Below are 25,501 nucleotides of genomic sequence, written 5' to 3'. Positions count from 1 at the left end.
TCATGTGTCTCAGATTTCATTCAAACATAATGTTTCTGGAAATTCCATTTCCACTACATTTTCCATAAAGATTCTTTTCTAATGGCTTTAGTTGTTGGACACAAGAAAAATACTGGAAGAGATTAATGAATTCACTGTCAAACTTGTCATTCATAAGTTTGGCTCTTGATTTCTTGTGTGGTACATGAATTTCTAATTTTTCCGTACAGTTTGCTGTTGTTTTTTTTTTTTTTTTAATCTGCGATATTATGATAATATAATGATCTTCACTTCTTTCTTTCTTTTAGCCTCTAACGAAAATCCCTTCTTCCGCTGTAATGTTATCGAGGATCCGTTTTGACTAACAGCCTAAGTACTTAATGGAATCAGTGTTGTCAGATCTATTGGTTTTGCAGATTTCCTGCTATTTAAAAAAATCTACTGCTGTACTACTAAAAAGCTAATAAAAAGCCAAAACTCTTGTTTTCATCGTATTCGCGTCCATTGCTTCGCTGGTAGCCACTTCTTTACTGGATCCAGTAAAGTAAAGCTGTTCACATCACCTCATGGTATCTGTACTTTAGTAGCTAAAATTATGTGAAAAACTTGGATAACAATGATTTAGATGCTTGCAAAGCTATAGTGTCAAAGCAGTGTAGAATATTGGAGATGGTAAGATGTGTCACTTGGTGTCAACTGTCTTGGGTTACTGAAATGGTACGAGTAAAGCGTTTGGAAACGTAAGTGATGTGATCGGTCTTTGCAATACATATTGCTAACAATTACTAATTACTGTGTTCCGCTGCTGCAGCTAAGGTGCGTCCGTAGTTATGCGTGGTGCTGACGTATTTCTAGCCCTACGGCTGGTGCACAAAGGTTTGAAACAGTTTTGTTTTCGTGAAAGTTAAACGCGGAAATGAGTGCAGCCGGAACTCTGAAAAGACTAAAGTACACTCAAAACTACAGAAGCGAGCTGGAATGTGAAGCTAAATTTTAGTGTTAGCTACAGCGTAGTAAAAAGGGCTATAATTTTGCGTATTTTAAGGCACGCGAAAGCGAAATAAATATTTGCTGCAAGAGTTGCAGGGCAAAAAACTTTAACTTCATTTTCATTCCAGGACTCAGAAGTGAGCAACAAAGTTAAGGAGATGTGAATAAAGCTCTGTGCGTTTATAGCAGAAAACAACGTATCTTTCAATATTGTGGAATATTTGCCTGCATTAATGAAGTCAGTATGTTCCGATTCAGAAATTGCAAGAAAGTTACATGTAGTATAGCAAAGGCCCCTGTCATTCGGAAACATATTACAGATAGCAAAAGTAAAGACATGCTATGTAATTTGCTTCGCAAAAATTTGGTTGTCAGTAACTGTTGATGAATCAACTGATCTCGGTAATACCAAACATTTGGACGTGGGACATGGAAGGATAGGGGATTAGATTATAACTGAGGGCTGTGCTGTTAATCTTTACATCAGTCCGATTGAATACTTTAGTTTCAACAGTATACCTTATGAAGAAAACTTCGCTGCCAACGGAGCCAGTATGTATGATGACGGGCAATCGCAGTTCCCTGTCTACCCTTTTGAAAAGAGACATCTGTCATTTGCTCATAATGAAATGCATACGCAATTGTTTCCATCTGTGCTCCCGCTACGTTTGCTCAAAATCGCAAAGGGCCCTGTAGGTCTCGCTCGATATAAATTCAGTTACGTTCAAACTAGCGCTAGTGCAAATCTGCATTGCAGGAGTTACAAGATATTGTGAGGTGGAAGCCGCACAGATTGCTACATACAAACCAAACGAGGTGGTTGCCCCTTCAGGTGGTAGTTTCTCCAGTGTTAGAGCAATATGATGTTCTTGTTCTTTTCTTCGCGCATCCTGCTTCAAAAAATCGGCTGCTTACACCTGAGACCATTCTTCAAAACCTGAAATGCCCTTACAATAAGCTATATAGTGGAGTTCTTAGAATTCGATCTGCTGATTCTCAATCAACTGAATAAAAAAACACAAACCGAAAAGCTACAGATGCTTACATTAAGAGACAGTATTTCATCTTCGCTGCTCACCTTAATTGACTGCTATTTCAAACCTGAACACCTTCAATCGTCAAATTGGGAAAAAATTCAGTACAGAGATCTTCATATACCTCCTTCTCAACCGAGCGAGGTGGCGCAGTGGTTAGCACACTGGACCCGCATTCGGGAGGACGGCGGTTCAAACCCGCGTCCGGCCATTCGAATTTAGGTTTTCCGTGATTTCCCTAAATCGCTTCAGGCAAATGCCGAGATGGTTCCTTTGAAATAGCACGGCAGACTTTCTTCCCCGTCCTTCCTTATCCGATGGGACCGATGACCTCGCTGTTTGGTCCCCTCCCCAGGTCAACCAACCTCCTTGTCTTGAAGCCATGTATTTCGGTGCAAAGGTGCAGATATCTTTGAAAAAATGAAAGTTTCGAATTAGGACATTAAGACGGCCAAGCTACTGTGCTTAGATTTTTATACTGTGGCGGTTTAGCAAATTTTGTCCCGTTTCTCTTTTGCGGATCCTGTAACTAAGTCTCTGGAAGTACTGGATCCGACAAAAATTCGTAGCTTCCAATCGCTGCCCTCAGTTGCGGCATATTTTCCAAGTATTGTAGCTAGCAACGGATTTAGGCAATTAGCTACTGAGTGACATCTACTCCGGAACACCAAAATTTTGTATATCTGTGAAGTCTAAATTGAACGCGGACTCAAAGCCTGTATTTTCTGCAACCGCCAAATTTGTTTGGTGCTTGCTAAGTTTTCTCCACTGTAGCGCTGTTACAGAAAGAGTATTTTTACGCAGTTGGGTTAACGAAGACCAAAAGCAGAAATAAATTACCTGTCCAAACTTTACGTGGATTATCGGACACACAAAGATAGAGGAAAAATTTAGAGTATTTTTCCTTTGAAATTACAAACTCAGTGATAAAAAGATACAACAGTGTTATGTATACCGACAGTGAGGAACAATGCCGGCAGTGAGGAACAATAAACACATTTTTCAATCTTCGGTGGGAAAATATCATGACGCGTGTAAGTGGTGACCGATTTTTATCCATCTTCTATGTTGCTATATGATAAGCATTATTACGAATTTAGCCGTTTTATAGTGTTGTTTAATTATATGAACCATATTGTTTCTATTAAAAAAATTTCGATAGTTATAACTGAAATATCTGATAAAGTACAATAATGAAAATCATGCTCAATGACACCTATGGACGTGTAACGCCGAGTCAGTAAATCGTATTAGTTTTTTGTGCACTTATATTTTATTGTATGAGTAACAATAGTAATAATAGCTTAAAAGAGGTTCACAGATACATTGGTTGTGGAGCCACTGTAGTAGTGGAGTACAGTACGGTGAATAGGCTGTCTAGAATCTACTGCTATCTCCAGCTTTTCAGAGTTTCTATTTCCTGGTATCGAGACTGTTGCATCTGCAACATTGAATGAAGTAAAGACATCTGCGATGGAGACTAGGGTTGGGAACTTGGCTCTTCCCTCGATGACGATAGATATAAAAGGTATATGCCCTAAATGGCTAAAATGTTTTCTATGTTTCTGTTCTTATGTAGATTCTATTTTTCTTAGAATAAATGAAAAGGCGAGACTGAAGTCATTTCAGCCACAAAAGTCACAAAAACCCATTCGAAACATTTCTAAGGAGCCTGGCGTCTGAAAGCCTGGCGTCTGAACAAAAAAGGGTTGAATCTAATAAAAAAAAGTTGCGTACTAACAAACTAGATACGGTAGCCGCATCAAGTGGTTAAACATCCATGTGTTTTCGGATGAGTGCACCTCACTCCAATGTAAAATGTCCACTGTCGAAGTCCATTGTCGCACTAGTGCCCCTAATCCCCCCGTAAGTTCGTAGATATTTAACCACTTGACACGGCTAGAAGCATGAAAAAATTTTATTAATTTTTATCGCCGTGAGACCGTGCTCTGGAACACTGGTACGACAACTTGAATTTTGTTAGCACGTTTAGGATGTTACGGAGCTGTTATGCCTGTTGCAGACCGCGACCTGTGGGTGATGGTGGTATCTTCGTCGCCGTACGAGCACATGATCGGGAAGCCGGACGTGAAGTACGTGGCCAACATGCACGGCAACGAGGCCGTGGGTCGCGAGCTCATGCTCCACCTCATCCATGTGAGTACTGTTCACGTTCACCACTCTAACTCATTCCTACTGAGACTTAACCTGTGTTTAATTGTTTACTTTACAAAAAGCGAGCCCCCATCGGCAGATTCTCAAAACCACGACTCCCGTGGATATACTTTATTGAAGTCCTTACGTCTACAGGGTTGTAGAACTATGGATCCATTGAAATTTTTAACAATAATGAACAAAAACTTTGAGCAATGTTTATTATTGTTTAGCACAAAAACAAAGATATCGTTCACTTCTTTTTGTCAGTGTTGACAACATTTTAGTTACGAAAATCGAAAAATCAGAATCAACAGCCTAACTGACTCAACACTCTCCAGAACTCTCCACACAAGTTTCCACCTTCAGCTAGGGCTATATCTTTTAATCTGGTGGCATATGACGTCATTGTCATGGCCCTACGTCAAAATTACGTCTTGTCTTACGAATGATAAGTTTCATAGAATTTTAATTTACGCTGATGACCAATTATCTGGACTTGTAATCTTGTTTGCATGTGGGTCCATTGCCTCGATGTATTTCGTAAAAGAAAACATTGTCTGTTGCAGGTCGTACAGTTATCTTTTTCTGTTGTACTATTGGCCAGTTTCGACTAAGGCGTCATTATCAAGTACATATGTAGTTACATTATGCTCCATGTTACATCAGATGTCACGTGATAATCAATTTGTCACTTCATCTGCGGAGCCACACTTCAGTATCAGCGTCTTCTCCACTGAATACCATCGAAAAGACAGTAAAATATGGGGAAGATCCACGTAGTGTAACTGGAAGGCAAAATTAACATCCATTTGTTACAGAACCACGTTACATGATGTGCGAAGTTCAAATAACTTATGTCAAAACAACGTCTTTCACATGAATCAAAACAGGTCCTTACGACTTCTATGGGTGGTAAGGTAACCATGTTCTGTCTGAAGTTCCCACATCATATAACGTGGTTCTACGTGGATGTTATTTTCCCCCTCAAGTTACGCTATGTACATCGGTCTTCCACACATTTAACTGTCTTTTCGATTGTATTGAAGAAAGAGCATGCTAACGCTGATGTGTGGCTCTGCATGTGAACCAACCAACTGATTTGCATCTCACATCTCATGCAACACGGTCCATATACTACACATGTGTGCCTAATAATGACGCCATTCTCGAAACTGGCCAGTAGCACAACAAATACGAAGATAAAAACAGCCAACAACGGAAAATATTTTCTTTTGTGGAATTCAGTGCATTCGGTTCAAATGGTTCAAATGGCTCTGAGCACTATGGGACTTAACATCTGAGGTCATCAATCCCATAGAACTTAGAACTACTTAAACCTAACTAACCTAAGGACATCACCCACATCCATGCCCGAGGCAAGATTCGAACCTGCGACCGCACGGTCGCGCGGTTCCCGACTGAAGCGCCTAGAACCGCTCGTCCACTGCGGCCGGCCCAACATTCGGAATCCGTCGCAAACTGTCGGTTCTGTTTCTATGCAAATCGTGTGTATAATTTATTGACTGAACTTGATTGGAAGGACGTGGAGGCCTAAAAACATACTAAAATAAAAATCACTAGAAAATACCAAAATAAAAATCATACAAATTTTTATTCTGATGTAAATTGCATCAAACGATTCCGTTTGATCAGAGGATTACATAACTGAAATTGGATTTTGATCGGCAAAGTATTATGATGTTTACTAGTGTATCTTTATGTATGTTCTAATTAATTAATAGTAAGTAAAACATCATCTTTTAAATAAAACTGGCTATCAAGATGGAGGTATCTGGACCTCTTGCTTATACTGAAATATCTTAAATACTTCAAAATACTTTTCTAAAAACTTGTCAGAATTAAAACTAACAGTGGTCTCGTGTCAGGCTCCTCGGGGTTAGTTCATAGAAGCTAGTCTCAACAAAGCCCTTAACGTCACAGAGAATAAGAGGTAATTGTGACTTCTATACTTGTTAGTAAGGCTGGGGATAATTTCTAAAAGGGAAACCAAATGCGGAAACGTGAACCACACGGAGAAAGCTGAGAAAATAAAAAAAACAAGTAAGTAACCGATATAAGAGTGGATATATAATTTCAAGCAATATAATGTAATGAGAGAAAGTATATATTATATTACATCAGAAACAATTTTCATCACACAGAATTTTATATCATAGTTTACGACGGAGTTTTCCTCTGAAGCTGTCGATTATGAATGGATCAAGTGGTCCCAATCGATATCGAATTTGTGAGAAAATCGCCGAGTTGAATAGAATTATACCACACAGTGCAGCAGCTGCTACATTTCCAAAGCATACTGTACCGTAAAATTATTAAGATTTCCACATAGCACACAGTTTATCCGTGCCCTTTGACCACAAAAGCAGCTGCATTGAATGATTCTATGAGATGCCGGCCCGTTCTCACATGCAGCTGCAGTCAAGATTTTCATATTTTGCCATTGTTGATAGAGGGCTTGGCATTGAGTCAGCTCGTGGACCACTGTGGCACTACCGACACACAGTTCAGATGGCAAATGGTTCAAATGGCTCTGAGCACTATGGGACTCAACTGCTGTGGTCATCAGTCCCCTAGAACTTAGAACTACTTAAACCTAACTAACCTAAGGACATCACACACACCCATGCCCGAGGCAGGATTCGAACCTGCGACCGCAGCAGCAGCGCGGCTCCGGACTGGAGCGCCTAGAACCGCACGGCCACCGCGGCCGGCCACAGTTCAGAATTAACGTGTCAAATGAGTACTCGAAAATCCTTCCATTAAGCTGCTAGCCACTTTTACACATTTCTGTTCATGCGACTAGTCGCAGTGTCTGTTTACTTCTGGCATGAGAAAGAACATCAGCGTTTATTGATTGGCAGTATCTGCAACCCTCCAGGAGTGCAATCTATGCGAACAAAGAGATTAGTTCTTCTAGAGGAAACCCAAAAAGCATCCCACAGACCGTACCACTGCATGTTCTCCCAGCCAAGGTCACCGTCTACCAAAGAACGCTTTGCTCACTGGATCGGTAACCTCATTCCAATCAGGGTGGAGCTATCATGCCGATTGATACGTTTCCGGTCTCTTCTTTTTCTTGTGCCATTATTCTGCATCGGCGCAAGGACGGTATGCTTATTAGCGGATTTGGCGTGGTTTGTCAAAGGGCTGTCCGAATGCCCTTTCTATCGCCACACCATCTCCTCCAGGACGGAATGTGTGTTTCCCAACTACCTGCGTGCAGTGCTATTTATGTGGAAGTAAGCGAAAATTTTCTAAATATTTGCGACTCGTGTAACTTAGGGGAGCCGTGGATACCAGCCAGATATTCACCCGATGGGATTTGGGAAACCGCCTAAAAACCACATCCTCTCTGGCCAGCACACCGATCCTCGTCGTTAATGCGTCAGGCGAGTTCGGTCCGGGGCCATAGTACCTCACTGTCCCTGATGCGGTACACACGCAGATACCCGGGTGGGTGATACCTTTTCTGCATCTGCACCTCCAGTGTAGTAGCTCTGGCGGCTATTTGCTCGTGGGATTTTCTGCAGACTTCGCTTAACTGACGGTTTAGGTACATGTCTGCTAGCCTACTTTCAGAGATGATCCGTGTCAGCCTTGTTGTAGGTCCAGTACACTTTCGTAGCGGACCTTAGGAAGGAAGGAAAGTCAAAATGTCTTCTGGATATTGAGTTTATAACTGCCGAAGCATTAGTTACGTGGACAAAATGACCTGAGCAAGTCCGCTACGGCTTTTTGAAGAAACGATCCCTTTGTGAAGTAAAAATGCCGGAAAACCTAAATCTTTATATTCGGATGGAGGTCTGGCCTCTGTTCCTACAGATATGTCCTGCACCGGTTTAGGAACAATGAGAACACAACCCAAATTAACAGTGTACAACAAGTTTATTAATAAGTACATAAACAGTAGCTCCAGGCTAGAGTAAATTAATTACAAAAACTGTTTGTAGTCGTTCGTGGTAATCACTGAATTTACCCAAATTCGTAAATGAGCCGATGGCCCTAATACGGATAAATTCAAAGGTAGAATTCACTCTGTAACGTGCGATAATGGCGACTGCCAATACCAAAGTCCTTTAGCGGTCTCCAGCGTAGAGGCCACTACCCGGCGATGACTGAGGTAGCCACTGGCGGCCACAGCGATGAGTGGCTGCTGCATGGCATCTATGGTTCTGATGTTTTCCTTAGCGACAACACTGATTAATGGATCACATCTGTGATCGGCACTTGGCCCAGAGGATTCGAAGGAAAAGTCTTGCCTGGAGAGGCTCGGCGTCAGCCTAAATACCGAGTAGCGCCAGGATACACCTTGACCTACTTGCAGCAACATGACCCGCAGAAGCCAGTCGGTCTGCAGGGCCGTTGACCTGTGATGGCGCACACGCTATGACCTGCCAGAACGGAGAGTGTTTACTAGTGAAACCACTGTGGCTTTGCCGGGTTAGACCACTGGCATGATGCTGGCGTGAGAAGGGTTTCTGGCACAGGGAGGGCAAACGGCCCACACACAGCACCTACAGATGAACAGAGTCCAATCACCAACTATGGTATTTCAATCGACTTGGAATATGGTGCTTCCCACCCATAGTACCTCAGTCATGTTCATGTACACTGCTGGCAGCAACACAAAGAATGACGTCACATGACATGGAAGATAACGTCGCGGAGACTCGACGTTTGGGCAATAACAGGTCAGAAGTGTTACGACTGCTGTCTAAATTACCGGCTAACAGAACCGTGCACTCCATTGCCACCCCCATACCATCGCCGGCCGCTGCAGCCGAGCGGTTCTAGGCGCTTCAGTCTGGAACCGCGCTGCTGCTACGGTCCCAAGTTCGAATCCTGCCTTGGGCATGGATGTGTGTGGTGTCCTTAGGTTAGTTAGGTTTAAATAGTTCTAAGTCTAGGGGACTGATGACCTCAGATGTTAACTCCCATAGTGCTTGGCGCCATTTGAACCTATACCATCAAGCCAGCTGCTGAGCCAGTATAACGACGAAGAACGCAGTCTGGCAATGTTCGTTCTGCTCGAAGCCTGCATATACAAATACTTCCACTGTGACGCTGTACACAGATCTGCGACTCACCTGAAAAGAAGGAGTAGTGCCACTCCTATGTCCAGTGCTGCCGGTGCGACTCTGCTGCCGCGCCGAGTGAAGCTACAACAAAGGTCGCCCTACAACTGTTCACGGTGCTCCAGACATAGTCGCACGGTCTATGTGGACACGTGTAATCTTGGAAACGAGTCAAATTTCTGACTTAAAGAATCTGACATAGGTATACAATTATGCATGGACAAGCGAACAATATATCCCTCTCCTTGGACGCTAGTCCTTGTGGCACTGTTAGAGTATGTAAGCGGAGCAGACACGGACGGGGGGTCACACTAGCGAAGATATGAGCTGCAAATGGGGAAATCCATTGAGACAATCGCCTTTGACAAAGATCAGATTATTATTACGCAGGGCCTATGAAGGAGTATCTCGAAAACGTCGAAGCTGGTCGAATGTTCACGTGCCAATGTTGTGAGCATCTACGGAAAGAGGTAGAAGGACAGTGAAACTACCATTAGGCGCTGAATGGTTGGTCATCCACGACTTTTCACAGAAGACAAGTATTACAGTTAGGAACAGTATTTTTTGTTTTGAGACAGCGCGAGTCGGAGGCTTGTTTGCTCTGTAAAATAAGTTAGAGGGTGATATGTTGATATGTGGCATCTCCGCCGAAAGAGCACAGAGCTGGTGCCTCCTACCCTCCAAAATTTACAGAAGCTCTCCTGCGAACCTTGCAGAACCAGCACTCCTGAAAGAAAGGAGTGCTAGTTCTGCAAGGTTTGCAGGAGAGCTTCTGTAATGTTTGGAAGGTAGGAGGCGAGGTACTGGCGGAAGTAAAGGTGTGAGGACGGGGCGTGAGTCGTGCTTGGGTAGCTCAGTTGGTAGAGCGCTTGCCCGCGAAAGGCAAAGGTCCCGAGTTCGAGTCTCGGTTCGGCACATAGTTTTAATCTGCCAGGAAGTTTCATTACGCTTAATGTTTCTTGGAAGTCTGTAAGTGCTCTCACTATCAGACAGTTTATGAGTGTAGTGTAGGTAATTTGGGCTCCATTTTACGCAAAAGGTTGTTTTTCACGCATCTCAATGTTTATGATGTCATACGTCCTGAAATACGTATCTCACAGTGGTGTAATTTTGCAGGTACATTCAGTGGTATGTGTCGATACTGTTTGTAGAATGTGTTGCCAATATAGTTTGTGATAAAAAAAATTAAAACGTCATGCCTGATGCTGAAGCTTTACTGAATGGACAGAGAAAATGCAGCAAGCGATAAACTTTTTTCCTTCCATTATCTTGTGCGAGGTGTCAGCGAGAAACAGTTTCGTAAAGGTTTGTAAGTAAAGTTTGCTGTAAACCGTTAAGCGCTCTCATCCCCAAATAACAGATGAATATATTCTGGGTTATTTGCACTTCGCACTTTTGTCTCAAAACAAAAAATACTGTTCCTAACTGTAATACTTGCCTTAGCGCGTTAAACCTCTATCTTAAGATTATACCTCTTATTGAATAGATAGTGACAACATTTCAAATCTTTAAATTCATTCGATAGCTGTGTGCAGTATTAAAATCAAATTTTAGTTGCCCCTAGAAACCATTAAAGTATCAACCTGCGATTGGGACGGGGGTAATCGTTTATTAATACAGTATAAGTCCTTTTTTCCCCCTCTGCTTGATAAAGTTCGCATCGCCGACATTGTTTTCAGTCCCCATAGTTGTAGCTTGCCTCAGTTCCCTTCCGCTACAACGTTGGGAACTTGACGAACAGATACATAAACAGAAATTATGTATGTATTATTGTAAGAGCGCGACGGCTCCTTCACGTTTGTTTCAGTGTGAATGCACTAATATCGTCCGAACTCCTAGGGAAATCAATAATTTGCGAGTGCGAGGTTAATGGGCGAGGGACGCCGCATTGCAGCGTGCGGTAAGGGTCAGGGACCGCGTCAGGTTGCAGAAGCGGTTAAGGCAACTGCCGATGAGAAGCGGTAAATCCAGGTTCGAGTCTCGGACCGGTACAAATTTTCAGTTCTAGGCACCACTGCACTGCTACAGTGCCCTGTGCCGCTGGAAGTCACGCATTCCCACTCATCCTTTCCCTTTCTTTCCCCATTCTCTGTTTAATATAGAAGAAATTATGTAGGGTGAGTCACCTAACGTTACCGCTGGATATATTTCGTAAACCACATCAAATACTGACGAATCGATTCCACAGACCGAACGTGAGGAGAGGGGCTAGTGTAACTGGTTAATACAAACCATAAAAAAATGCACGGAAATATGTTTTTTAACACAAACCTACGTTTTTTTAAATGGAACCCCGTTAGTTTTGTTAGCACATCTGAACATATAAACAAATACGTAATCAGTGCCGTTTGTTGCATTATAAAATGTTAATTACATCCGGAGATATTGTAACCTAAAGTTAACGCTTGAGTACCACTCCTCCGCTGTTCGATCGTGTGTATCGGAGAGCACCGAATTACGTAGGGATCCAAAGGGAACTGTGATGGACCTTAGGTACAGAAGAGACTGGAACAGCACATTACGTCCACATGCTAACACCTTTTTATTGGTCTTTTTCACTGACGCACATGTACATTTTTTTTATGGTTTGTATTAACCAATTACACTAGCCCCTCTCCTCACGTTCGGTCTGTGGAATCGATTCGTCAGTATTTGATGTGGTTTACGAAATATATCCATCGGTAACGTTAGGTGACTCACCCTGTATATGTGGAATAGAGATCCGCAGTGTATTAGGTCAATGCTCGTCGTGCAGCGTTCCAGTTTCACGGCTGAAGACATTTCCTTCCCTGGACTGGATTACGAGAGCGAACTCTCGCTTCGGACTTGCTGGTGTCCGCCAGTTTGACTGCGCACAAGCCGCGAACGTGAGAAGGCACGTGAGTAAGCTGTCTGAAGCCCTACTCTGATTGCTTCAGAACGGGATTAGAGAACCCGTCAGCGAAAGTAGCCACGTAACCGCCACTCTCACGTATTTCCTTCTGGAATCACTGCAAAAAGTCCCTCTGTGGAAGCACAGTTCAAAAGACAAGTATCTGCATGAATGTGATGGAGGAGATGTAGTTGCTGAAAAGTTGTGGAACAAAAAACACTCAATTACAAAGATTAAAATATTCAGAGGTAAGTAACTTGCTTGTTGAGATACGGGCCATTCTCTCATATGGTAGCCATCTCTGTTGGGACTACAGGAGGTGTTCTGTGTTTATCATCTGTCTTACACAGTTCCTCAGTCCTCCTTTGCAAAGACTCAGCTCGTAGCGTAAACATGACTACCCTCAGATTTGGCCACACACGTTCCTGCAACGTGAGTAAGATATCGATAAGTGAGGTGTTGAACCCTTGGTAGAAAATTAGAAACATTAAGATCAGATAGATTCTAAACGGCGACACGACGCCACTGTCCCACCTCGATTAATTCGTATTTTAGGAAACGTCTGGGTTAGACTGTATCATACGAGGCGTGGAAAGTACGATGGCTCCCCATCCTGCATCCTGTATACAACACACCTGCAATCTTTCTACACGGGTGACGTTCTCCAATACCGAGGCTAATTTGTCACGCCGAAATTGTTGATAAAGAGCGACTGTTAATACGTTTGGTTAAGTCCACCGCCCACAAATCTGTCATCCACAGTCCCCGCCCACACACTGATACTAAAGCAGACCCGATAACTTGCTTGCATGATCGCTAGAGGCTTTGCATTTCTCCACACGTGTTTCTGTGGTAATTTATAATTCTACTTCGCAAATAAAATGTAATCTGAGAACTGCGGATTATCAGCACTCAATGTTAGTGTTCACCCGTAATCTGAACTATAATCTATGATTGACGTCAGCGTTATAGTCAGTGGTCTAAGTGCAAATACACGAGCCACCATTAAGAAATAGCCATCGAACTTCTACACTACTAACAGTTCTCAACACAAGTGAAATGATCCACACTTCAAAAGACACGTCACTATCTCCTGTAAGAATAGAAAAAGACAAAATCGTCGTAGATTCCTGCGTTTGCCTGAACAGCACGGTGTTTTACCAGGCTATACCATAGCTTTCTTCCGATCATTGAACTGACCTATCCAGCCAGATATAGAGGGACCTACATTTTAAAATAACGTCAGATCGACGGTACAACTCGGCATTTTTCACATTAAAAAACACTGCCAGAAGTTGAAGTGATAAGAGACAGACAAAAATCCTGGGACTGGAACAATTTAAAAAATAAAAGTATGGCCTGTGTACTAGCATATATATACATTACTGGCCATTAAAATTGCGACACCAAGAAGAAATTCAGATGATAAACGGGTATTCATTGGACAAAAATATTATACTAGAACTGAAATGTGATTACATTTTCACGCAATTTGGGAACATAAATCCTGAGAAATCTGTACCCAGAACAACCACCTCTGGCCGTAATAACGGCCTTGATACGCCTGGGCATTGAGTCAAACAGAGCTTGGAAGGCGTGTACAGGTACAGCTGCCCATGCAGCTTTAACACGATACCACAGTTCATCAAGAATAGTGAATAGCGTATTGTGACGAACCAGTTGCTCGCCCAGCATTGAACAGATGTTTTCAATTGGTGAGAGATCTGGAGAATGTGCTGGCCAGGACAGCAGTCGAACATTTTCTGTATCCATAAAGGCTCGTACAGGACCTGCAACATGCGGTAGTGCATTATCCTGCTGAAATGTAGGCTTTCGCAGCGGTTGAATGAAGGGTTGAGCCACGGGTCGTAACACATCTGAAATGTAACGTCCGCTGTTCAAAGTGCCGTCAATGCGAACAAGAGATGAACGAGGCGTGTAACCAATGGCACCCCATACCATCACGCCGGGTGATACGTCAGTATGGCGATGACGAATACACGCTTCCATGTGCGTTCACCGCGATGTCGCCATGTCATGATGCTGTAAACAGAATCTGGATTCATCGGAAAAAATGACGTTTTGCCATTCGTGCACCCAGGTTCGTTGTTGAGTACACCATCGCAGGCGCTCCTGTCTGTCATGCAGCGTCAAGGGTAACCACAGCCATGGTCTCCGAGCTCTGATAGTCCATGCTGCTGCAAACGTCGTCGAACTGTTCGTGCAGATCGTTGTTGTCTTGCAAACGTTCCCACCTGTTGACTCAGGGATCGAGACGTGGCTGCACGATCAGTTACACCCATGCGGGTAATATGCCTGTCATCGCGACTGCTAATAATACGAGGCCGTTGGGATCCAGCACGGCGTTCCGTATTACCCTCCTGAACCCACCGATTCCATATTCTGCTAACAGTCATTGGATCTCGACCAACGCGAGCAGCAATGTCGCGATACGATAAACCGCAATCGCGATGGGCTACAATCCGACCTTTATCAAAGTTGGAAACGTGATGGTACGCATTTCTCCTCCTTACACGAGGCATCACAACTACGTTTCACCAGGCAACTCCGGACAACTGCTGTTTGTGTCTGAGAAATCGCCTGGAAACTTTCCTCATGTCAGTACGTTGTAGGTGTCGCCACCGGCGCCAACCTTGTGTGAATGCTCTGAAAAGCTAATCATTTGCATATCACAGCATCTTCTTCCTGTCGGTTAAATTTCGCGTCTGTAGCACGTCATCTTCGTGGCGTAGCAATTTTAATGGCCAGTAGTGTAATATAAACATCGACTCTGCGTATAAGCCATCCTTAGAAGCAGTAATGTGACCATCTGTCAAAAGCCTGAAGAACCACGTTTTGTAGCGCTGACGTGCAGGAACAGAGTCAGTGAGGCTGTGGGAGGCACCGACAAAGATGTAGAGCCATCCGACTCCAATGCCGTGACCAAATGCGCTATGTTTCTCGCTTGAGGAATCATAGCGGCAACAGTGCAATCAAAGTAGTCGCACAGATTTTCGACTGGGTTTAAATCCGGGGAGTATGGTGTCCAGTGGAGTACGGTAAATTCGTCCTGGTACTCTTCGAACCACGCGTGTGACATGCTGCAGTGTCCTGATGGTAGCTGCCATAGCGCTAGGGAAAAACGAACTGCTTATAAGGGTGGACACTGTCCCCAAAGATAGATGCATGCACTAATGTCCCTTCCAGTATGACAAATTCACCCAGGGAATGCCATGAAAACATTCCCCAGACCATAACATCCCTCTTCCGGTCTGGACCCTTCCGACGACTTTTGCAGACCATTAGACGCCAACGACCGTCTGTAAGATGGAGTAAAACAAGTGATGCACCTGAAAAGGCTCTCTGCGCCGTTCAGTGGACGTCCAGTTGCGATAATGGAGTGCAAATTCCAGCCTCCGTCGCCGATGGACAGCGTGGGTGCAGGAACCACTGAACCTGGTGCCTGCTGCGGAGGCCCTTATGCAGCAACTTTTGTGAGAATGGTCAACTCTGCTAGGTTATCATCTTCAGTGTTTTATGTGAAAGGAATCAAACAAATCTTACAGTTTTAATTTGTGTTTCACAGTCGTTTATCGTATACAGCAGAGTGCAGCTCATAAGCAATGGGTTGTCATACTGCTAGAATGTAATTATGTACTCCATTAAGGATGCAGCGGGCTGCGAATGGCACCAGTGTTCGTAATACACTGACACGATTTTCTGACAGCAGAGATTATCATATGTCAGGTACTGTTCTGTTTCCAGCCGATTTCCTCTGGTTTTTTTCCATCTTCGTGACTGCGAAGATGTACATAAGACATGACCGTTGCATTCGCCGATCCTATATGTTCTCAGTTACCAACCTTGTCACTGATCCGATTTACGACATGCGGATGGTAGCGTATTCCTCAGCGTGCTCTCTTTACTCCTCTACTCCTACAACAAGTGGAAGAGACTCTTGCAACGTGGTCAAGTGTTCAGTGAAACTTGTCTTCGTTTGTTATTAAGCTTATAAGGCCACTGAATCAGGATACGAGGAAAACTGACTTACAGCACGTAAAGACATGGAAGTGTCTCACATTTTCTTATACACCCATGATGTGTAGGACGTATAGGTATCCGAAACAAAATCAGTGAGATACTTTTGTCTCGCCACCCCTTATTACAAATTTCCCGTGGAAAATCTCGCATTATGTAGTTGAAGTTCCTAGATAAATCCCATTGAATGACTCACTGTTCTGAGCAATAGATATGTGTCCTTGGAACACAGCATAGTCGTAGACTTGGAATTGCCTTGAACTTGGAGGAATTTTTAGTGCTATTCTAAACGGTATTAAAATTCCAACAGCTACATATCCTCTTAGGTCAAACTGCCAAATGTGTTAGTTGAAATGGCTCTGAGCACTATGGGACGTAACATCTGAGGTCGTCAGTCCCTGAGAACTTAGAACTACTTAAACCTAACTAACCTGACAGCACACACATCCATGCCCGAGGTAGGATTCGAACCTGCGACAGTAGCGCTCGCGAGTTCCAGACTGAAGTGCCTAGAACCGATCGGCCACACCGGCCGGCTCTGTGATAGTCGGGTTGGGGGGGGGGGGGGGGGTACTTTGATTCGTGACTAATTACTGTAATTTGAAAAGTGGGAAGTACGGAAGCAGAGTTCACCACGTTAACACAAAGCACAAAAAGAACAAAAGTCCAGAAAATAACATGTTGTTGTATTAATGTAGCTATATTGATGAACGAACGACCTAGATCGTCTCCTGAATGCGAAACCGAGGCGCCGAACTGCGTTGTGACTAATAAATATATGTTAAAGTTGGTGGGTACGAAGCGTTCTTATAGTTTTGACTGTTTAACATGTTACTCATTTAAATAGTATTTGTTGACTCACCTGCCGCAGTACTTTTGCAATGATGAGAATCTGTCTTCGCGTGTTGACAAATTATTTCCAATATTCTCCTTCCAGGTTTCGAATAAGAAACTTTTTAGGTCCAAAAGACAGGTACACAGTACACACTCTGTTGTGTTTCCTGTGGCAATCATGTGATCTGCAATATCATGATAAAAGTTTTAATTTTCAGGCTTTAGGTGTATTAGGTCTCCATTTAGGAATTTCGTAAGTATGTTCTTTCTCATCAGATATACACACTACAGGTCCATCAGGACTTTCAAAATTTGCATTTCGGTTGCAGAAATATGTTCTCATATATATTGTAAGATAATGTTAAATTAAAGTATACTTTGTAATTGTGATACTAAATGCAATATAGGAAATATATGGACGAAGAAACTACGTGAAGTACAAATGGAAACAACTTAAGTGCTCTACTTATCTCGTGTTGCCGTCGCCGCCCCCGCCCCTCCCTGCGGAACGGAAGAATAAACCTCATGTAAACATCACACTACGTATTCTTCCACCTTTGCTGGAACCTTATTGGATTTCGTTTCACGTGGAGCGGAAGCCAAGCTGTCTCCAGTACAGCCAAGTACGATAATGAGGATATGTGTTATGCTGTGCGTTACGCGTACATCAATTCAGCGATGATACAGGGCAGTAGCTTTATCGGCGCATTTAACTTGGACAGCACTGGCCAAGCAAATAATCCAACTAACCTAAAGTGATGTGAACAGTTGCAGTAAAGGCGTAAAAAGAAACGAGCAGAGAAACAATATAGCTTTGAATGTCATTAAATTTTTAAACAGAATGGAATAATACATGGCAAAGTTCAGGCGATACATCGGACGGAAAATATAACATGCTCTCGACCTAAGCTAACATAGTATTGCAGTTAAAAACAAGACTGATGAAAATTTCTATCTTTAACAAGGGTAATCTTTCTGCATGAGCTATGTGTGGCGTAAAAGTGCACTGCTGATTTCCCGTGTAGTTAAATATCGAAGCCACTGAAGGTGTTGCAGTCAGTCGTCTGGTAATCTCTGTAGGCCTACTCCTCCCATATCGGAATAAGGTACATTTCTGTATTGTTACTTGATAAGGAGGCTATAATAAGCAGAATTCCACGCCATCAAAAATCCTCATTTACTCCATCTCTTTTATGACGTGCTGTTCTGCATTTCGCCATCGTTCGGCAGTGATGTGTCACAAGGCTTCGTGCATTAGTTCCGGTACGTTTGGCAATTAAATGTCTTGTTATGTGTCGCGACGAATCCCTTAACTTGGCTCCAGATCAGTTATATTGGGTTCAGATTGCAAATGTTACGGTGACAACTATAAAAATGCAGCATTTATTCAGTGTACTGGGTGCCGCGAAAATGATTGTTTTCGTTGTATTTACGATGCTTATTACTCTGGCTCGTGTGAGACAACACCTACCCTACAAAAGAATGGGCATATTCAAATAAACAGTATTTGATTTTTAATTTTCCTACAAAAATTTAGTTGTGTAACGTTTTATTAACTTCAACAATCTTTTAAAAAATATCGATAGTGAAATATGTATATTTCTAATGAAAACCACAATTTTCAGTGCGATATGTAATTAGAAACTAGAAGACGTGCACTTTTCTTGAAAAATGACGGTTAAGTATGAGTTAATTAACACATACTTGATGAATTTCACATTATTCAAATCAAACAAAGAAAATTATAGACACAATGCGTTTTTAACTGCCGCCAGCTATCTTCCACGATTAGCGTTTACGACGCTACCGCTTACGCCACGCATGTATTTATAGCACCCTCCCTTGTATTTAGTACACAGTGTGTCTTGAAAAACATCAAAGCTGATTTTTTCCCTGCAATCTTGTGAATAACGTTCAGAACAACTTGTTTCTCGCCATTAACGGTGTTCCGTGCGCGTGTTTCACTACGAAGCAGGAAGCAGTCCCGCCATTTTCACAGTTCGTATGAGCAGCGCGACAATCAGAGTATAAGTAGCGTTTAGAAAGACTGTGATTACACACAATTTTTGAAATACAAATTACGTAGCTAAAGTATGATTAAGAAAACCGTTGATGGCTTTTAATACATCAGAGTGTCTTAAATTTCTTTCACAATGACACAGTAATAAGATATCTAATACCAGAGGTGGACCTACTTCCAAGAGCGGAAGAATACCAGTGTATGAGAGCTACGGCTGCTGACCAATCATCGCGTTTCAGGTGCATTCTTATGATTGAACTAAGCATAGTCAACTATAAAATAAAATTTCAGGGTTTTCTGGGGTATCTGTGTACAGTTTTGTAGACAGAGGAGCATTAGATTTTCACGTTATCAGTGGAAGGCATAAATAATACATTTAGGATTCCCTGTGCCATGCAAACTATGGATGGCTTCATGTTCAGTTGCCCTTCAAAAAGTGAATCATATTGTGATGGCTATTTAAGTTTTTTACCACAAAGTTTAATTATTTTTTTCACTGATGCATATAATTGCTGTTTAACCAAGTTCACGAATGTCGTATGTTCTTTTGCAGTATCTGGTTACAAGCTACCACACAGACCCGTACATCAAGTGGTTGCTGGACAACACACGCATCCATATCCTGCCATCTATGAACCCTGACGGCTTTGAGGTGGCTCGTGAGGGCCAATGTGACGGCGGCCAGGGGAGGTGACTGTCATACACTTATGAGGATAGCTTCTCTTTCTCTCTATCTTATCCTGTTGTTTTACTGTTATGAAATCATGGTGTGAGCTGTTTATTAAATGAAGCTATGCTGTTTATTTTGTCGAAAACTGATGAATCTTCCGTTATATTATCAGTTGTTCACACACTTTTAAGCTACTGTTCATTGATGATTAAATCTCAGAGGAAATATTCGCTTAGAGTAAATAAAGTCATTTAAAAATAAACACAAACGATAGTCTCACTGATACAATATACTATCTCACGTTATATACAGGGTGTATATAAAGTCTGGGAACAATTTCAATTATTTATAGCACAAGAACCAAACATTGTACAGAGATCATACATATGTCATTTTGAAGAGAACCCTGACCTTTTTTTCCCGTGTATATCGCCACAGCATTGTTTGGTAATTTGCCGATGGTCAGTGCTAGTCGCAAACATGGCGAGTTCAAGTGCGGAGCGAGCTTTCTGTGTATTGGAGTTTGACAAAAACAAGCGTGCTACAGCTGTTCAGTGGATATTTAGAACCAAGTATGGCAAGAAGCCATCAATAAGGAAGGCCATTTACCACTGGCACAACTAATTCGTTACGAAGGGGTGCTTGTGCCCAGCAAGGGGAAGTGGACGTCCCAGTGTGAGTGAAGTTGAATGTGGAGCACGTACGAGAGACATTGATAAGGAGTCCAAAGAAATCGGTGCGTCGTGCATCCCGTGAACTCGAAACGGCTCCAATGACAGTGTGGAAAGTCCTGCGACGGAAGCTGTCTATGAAACCTTCAAATTGGAGCTAGTGCAGAAGCTCAAGGACGACCACAAAGACAAACGTTTTGAGTTTTGTTCGCAGTTGTGACAGCTGAATGAGGATGGGAATGGCATTGTTCATCGCTTAATTTTTAGCGACGAAGCCCCTTTTCACACTAATGGAAAAATGAACAGGCATAACTGTCGAATCTGGGGTACAAAGCATCCAGACGATGCATCGAATTTGAGCTTGATTCCCCAAAGGTAAATGTTTTTTGTGCCTTCACGTCGGAAACTTTACAGGCCATTCTTTTTTGCCGAGCACTGTCTCTGGATATTCCTACTTGAACGTGTAGCAGTGGCTGATGCCTCAAATGCAATCGGACCCTCCGTTCATCTTTCAGCAAGATGGGGATCCACCCCATTTTCATCATGAAGTTCGTGGGTACTTGAACACGGAGCTGCTGCATCGATGGATCGGCCATGCTAGAGAAGGGGACAGTGTTTGATGAAATGGCCTGCCCGATCACCAGATCTCACTCTTTGTGACTTTTTTCTGTGGGGACACATTAAAGATCTGGTGAACGTACCGTCTCTACCACGTGATGTAGCAGAGCTCCAGGAGAGAATATGGGAAGTGACTGCTACAGTCGACGATGCCATCCTGGGACGGGTAAGGCAAGATTTCAATTACCGTGTTGACATCTGCGGGGTTACTCATGGTTCGCATATCGAATGTAAAAAAAAAAAAAAAAAAAAAATTAGAGTCAATGTTTAGTTCTTGTGCAATAAATAATTGAAAGTGTTCCCTCACTTTATGTTCACCCTTTATTTTTCTTCCACTGTAAATACACAAAACTGAGTGAAGAAGGAAAGGAAGCATGAAATATACATGCCCCAACCATTCATTTTTTAAAGATATTAACCAGTTTATATTTTGACCATGATGTGTCATCCACATGAAAAAATACTTACCATCCATGAATATGTAGGATTTGGTTTCGATAGCGTTGTAGTGACCATGCTGACGATGTGATAATTAAATTCGGTACCTCAGACAGTTAATTACATAGCACTGATCGGAGCTTCTTAATTGCAAGGACTCGACTTTATTCCTATTCAAGGGCGTACCCAGGATCTGAATTAAGGGGGGGAGGGGGGGGGCAGGTCATACTAGTCTCAGGAAACAAGGACTCCAGACAACAAACAGCACTTCTTATTAAATAAAACAGTAAACCAGTGAAAAACTGCTTTTAATAAACATTTTAAATACAAGAATGCCCCTCCCCCCCGCCCCTCGCTGGGTACGCCCATGTTCCTATTCTTTCCTGCGTGCAGTCATGGACTACGAGTTGTGAGAGAAAAGTAATGAGACTGACAACACTGCGAGCCATATGGCATCTCTGAATTGTTCTACTTGTGTAGACCGATCTGTTCATACCTTCTAGATGCTCAGGCCGTGTTTCAGCTCTGCACAACCATGATGTGATTTTCGAGAGCGCCATCAGTGAGATTTGTTTTTGTTGTGTGTTACGAAAACGGAACAGCAGCATTTAGAGCAACGTTATGCACTCGACTTTCATGCTGAACTTGGGGAATTCTCCCATGACCTCGTAGTCAGAGAGACCTTAAAGACCAACTTTTCTTCAATTGTCTTTCTTGTAATTTTGTGCTTTCTTGTGACTCTAACTGATGTTGAATCAACAGTGTAAGTTGTTGAAAGTTCGTTGAAATTATTTGTATTTTAAACCCTGGATGAACTGTTTGAAATATTGAAAATAACCACATACCACATTATTTTTACGAACCCAATCTGTCTCATTGTTTGAAACACAATTGCCACATTTATGTGGATACAATATATTTTTGAGCACCACATAAATAGTTTGAAGTCTTAAAAATAATCAGGTATCACGTCATTTTTAAGAAAACAAACTGTCTTGTTATTAATCCACAGTTCCCACCAATTTCATAGAATTAATTTCGTTTAACTAACGCAAACCGAAACAATCAGCATCACTGTCTTTCTTTTCGACCTACCGGCCCTTTATATCCGTGATGTTGATTTGTAGTAGCTGAGCTCTACACCTGTAGTGCACCGACAATAACACAGTACGTGTCAATAAAATTCTTCTGGCCGTGGAAGCCTATGCTTACATTTAACATAGCAGATGAGTTCCGATTCGTCTTCACATTGTCCATTACTTTTGCGAGGAAATGTGCGTAGCGTTTCTGACTTGGGACTGTGAAGCACACCAAATTCTTTTTCTTTTCTATCTTTCCTGCCAAATAATTTTCACTTTCCGACGACTTAGGATTATTTGCAAGTATTTTGCAGGCCTATTATCTATATATGACGCAGCTGCACATCTACTTCATGTATATTGTTCAGGAGGGTTTTTGCCGGTTGGTTTCTCTTGGAGGTCCGGTTAGAGCAACGAATTTTTCTTTGGTGGTGTTTAATGCATAATCAGCTGTTTGTCACTGCAGCATCACCGAGATTATCACATATCCGCTGAAATACATTCGTCGTTTAAGTCACCTCTCCAGAATATGACTGTTTCCATGTTGATTTCTCATTAACAAGCTCTGCAGTTATTGTATTCTCCAAATATCGTAGCACTTTTTTCACTGCCTATACTGTTCGTCTCTCGGATTTCTGTCGAACTGTCGTAAATAAAACTCCAGATACCGTAAATCATGTTGGACTCGCATTCGGGAGGACGAGGGTTAAAATCCCCATCCAGATTTAGGTTATCCGTAATTTATGTAAATCGCTCCAGGCAAATGCCGGAGCGATTCCTTCTCCATATTCTCGGAAACCGAACTTCTGCTTCATCCATAAAGGCCGCGTTGTCAACAGCACGTTAAACACTAATCATCCTTCCTTCTTTCCTTCCTTCGTAAATCGCATTTCTAGTCAGTCGCTGAAACTTCTGCATTTCAGTGCATCTCACTCGCTGAGCTTGTCTGCGTCTGTTCTATTTTGTAATTGTAAGAAAACATTTTCACAAATCTGAAATCTCCAACATCTCTTACTTCGGATTCTGAACATATGATTATGTTCATTGTCTTTATGTTGCCTTTATTCCTTCATAACATGAACTCATCTGTGGAGGCAATGACAATGATTTGATGCTGCATGTCATCAATACCCGGAAGGTCAATTGCTGAGCAGAGCATCCTTAGCTCACATAAGAACTTGTCACGTTTACCATTCAATCTTCTGTAGAAGTGATGCAAACCCACAGGTGCTTCTTACAGGTCTGCAAAGCCACTTGTTGTTTCACATTTCCTCTTAACGTGCTATGCTGCTGAGTCCATTTTGCAGTTCTTAGCTGGCTATTCTGAACACTAAGGTGCTCTAGTATCATTTCTGGCATCCATGATGTTAGTTAGCTAGTAAATTAGATATCTGACACATAAGTTCCTGTATTTTAATCAAAATGATTTAGAATGAGGCAGTAAGTTTCGTGCCCGTGGTTTGTTTCTGTGTATAGCTTCATGCTATACACATGCTATAGCTTCATGCTATACACATGCTATAGTTATTCACAGATAACTAAATAACACATTTGGATTAAAATGAGTATATTTGTCTTCGTCACTACTCAAGTTCCCAAATAAACAAAATTAACAACAAAGTAGACTCTTCTAAACTACAGATGTTATCACTGTTTAATTAAATACTTAACTTCAGAATAGGAGGTGTTATCTGGGAGAACTGATTTCAGATTTGATCTGAAATTTGTTGTGCGACCACACTGACGCTTTCTCGCATTTGGAAAAGTATTAAAAAATTTTATGCTACAAACTGAACTCCTTTCTGAGTTTAGCAATGAGTACCATAGGTCATTCTTCCTGCCACTATGCACCCTCTCGCTTCTGACCAGGTGTGAACACCGTCATATGAGAGATCACTGTGAGTAACACGAAGATGCCGCATTCTCATGTGAGACAGCGGTATCAGCATGTGACAGGCTTTCAATAGGGCTGCAATGTGGGTCTCCATTTGGTCAGCTGGTCAAGCTGTCCAATATCCAGACTTTTCAAGCAATTGGATATGACAATGTTGGACACCATGGGAACATGAGTACAGGCATACTCGTCATTAAGGTTGTGGTTGACTATGTCTGACCACAAGAGAGGGTTGCCGTATTGTACACCAAACATATTGTAACCCCTTCACATCGTGTGTACCATATGAGAACATACTGTGAAATATTCTGTGTCATTCCACACTATTCATTGGAGACTAGCAGTAGACGGACTAAGGAATTGCCATTCCATGCTGAGGCCCCCATTAACATCACAATACAAATAGCTGTGTTTGGAGAATTGCCATAACCATGAAGCATGGACTGCTGATGAATGGCGTTGCATTGTGTTTGGTGATGAATCATGGTTCTGCACAATCCCGGATGATGATTGTTGGCCAATATGGTGGTGACATGGGAGAGGTTCCATTCTTCCAATGTTTTGGAGAGACTCAGCTGTTTCATTCCTGGCATCATTGTGTGGGGAGCCATCAGGTATGTTATCAGGTCACAGCTGGCAGTGATTCAGGAAACTGATGGAACAATCGTACGTCACAGATGTCCTGCATCCTCATGTGTTGTTACCTCTCTCGCATCAGCATTGTGGTGCCACATTTCAACAAAGCAATGCTTGCCCACTCACAACACATATGAACTCTGTGTAATGTTGAGGTAACTCCGTAGCCTGCACCATGACTGATCATACATGATCACTTATGATAGAACATATATGGCATCAACTCGGAAGTCAACTTCATTCCAGTGTCAACATCCAGATTATCAGTGACAAATTACAACAGTTATGGGCCAGCTTGCCTCAGAAGAGGATACAATGGTTGCACGACACACTTCCAAACTGAATTAGTGCATGCATGCAGGCCAAAGGGGGTGCAATGACACACTGATAAGTGGGCTCATTCTGCCAAATTCTTTGTAAATGTGACTAGATTTGGTTATCAGTGAAACAATAACATGTAGTCTCTCAATGGATT

General features: G+C 42.4%; 1 protein-coding gene across 2 annotated transcripts in view; it reads left to right on the top strand.

Moving 5' to 3' along the window:
- LOC124594988 (carboxypeptidase M) overlaps positions 1–25,501 on the top strand; it is a 298,860-nt gene that overhangs the window by 176,487 nt on the left and 96,872 nt on the right. For both annotated transcript variants that reach the window (XM_047133530.1, XM_047133539.1), the window contains exons 3-4: positions 4,027–4,160; positions 19,574–19,710. In XM_047133530.1, the coding sequence (XP_046989486.1) occupies positions 4,027–4,160; positions 19,574–19,710 (271 nt within the window). The remainder of the gene's footprint in view (positions 1–4,026; positions 4,161–19,573; positions 19,711–25,501) is intronic.

This window comes from Schistocerca americana, chromosome 1, assembly GCF_021461395.2.
Source record: "Schistocerca americana isolate TAMUIC-IGC-003095 chromosome 1, iqSchAmer2.1, whole genome shotgun sequence".
Classification (NCBI taxonomy): Eukaryota; Metazoa; Arthropoda; class Insecta; order Orthoptera; family Acrididae; genus Schistocerca; species Schistocerca americana.
The sequence above is the reverse complement of the archived record's forward strand: the minus strand, read 5'-3'. Positions and strand labels throughout refer to the sequence as shown.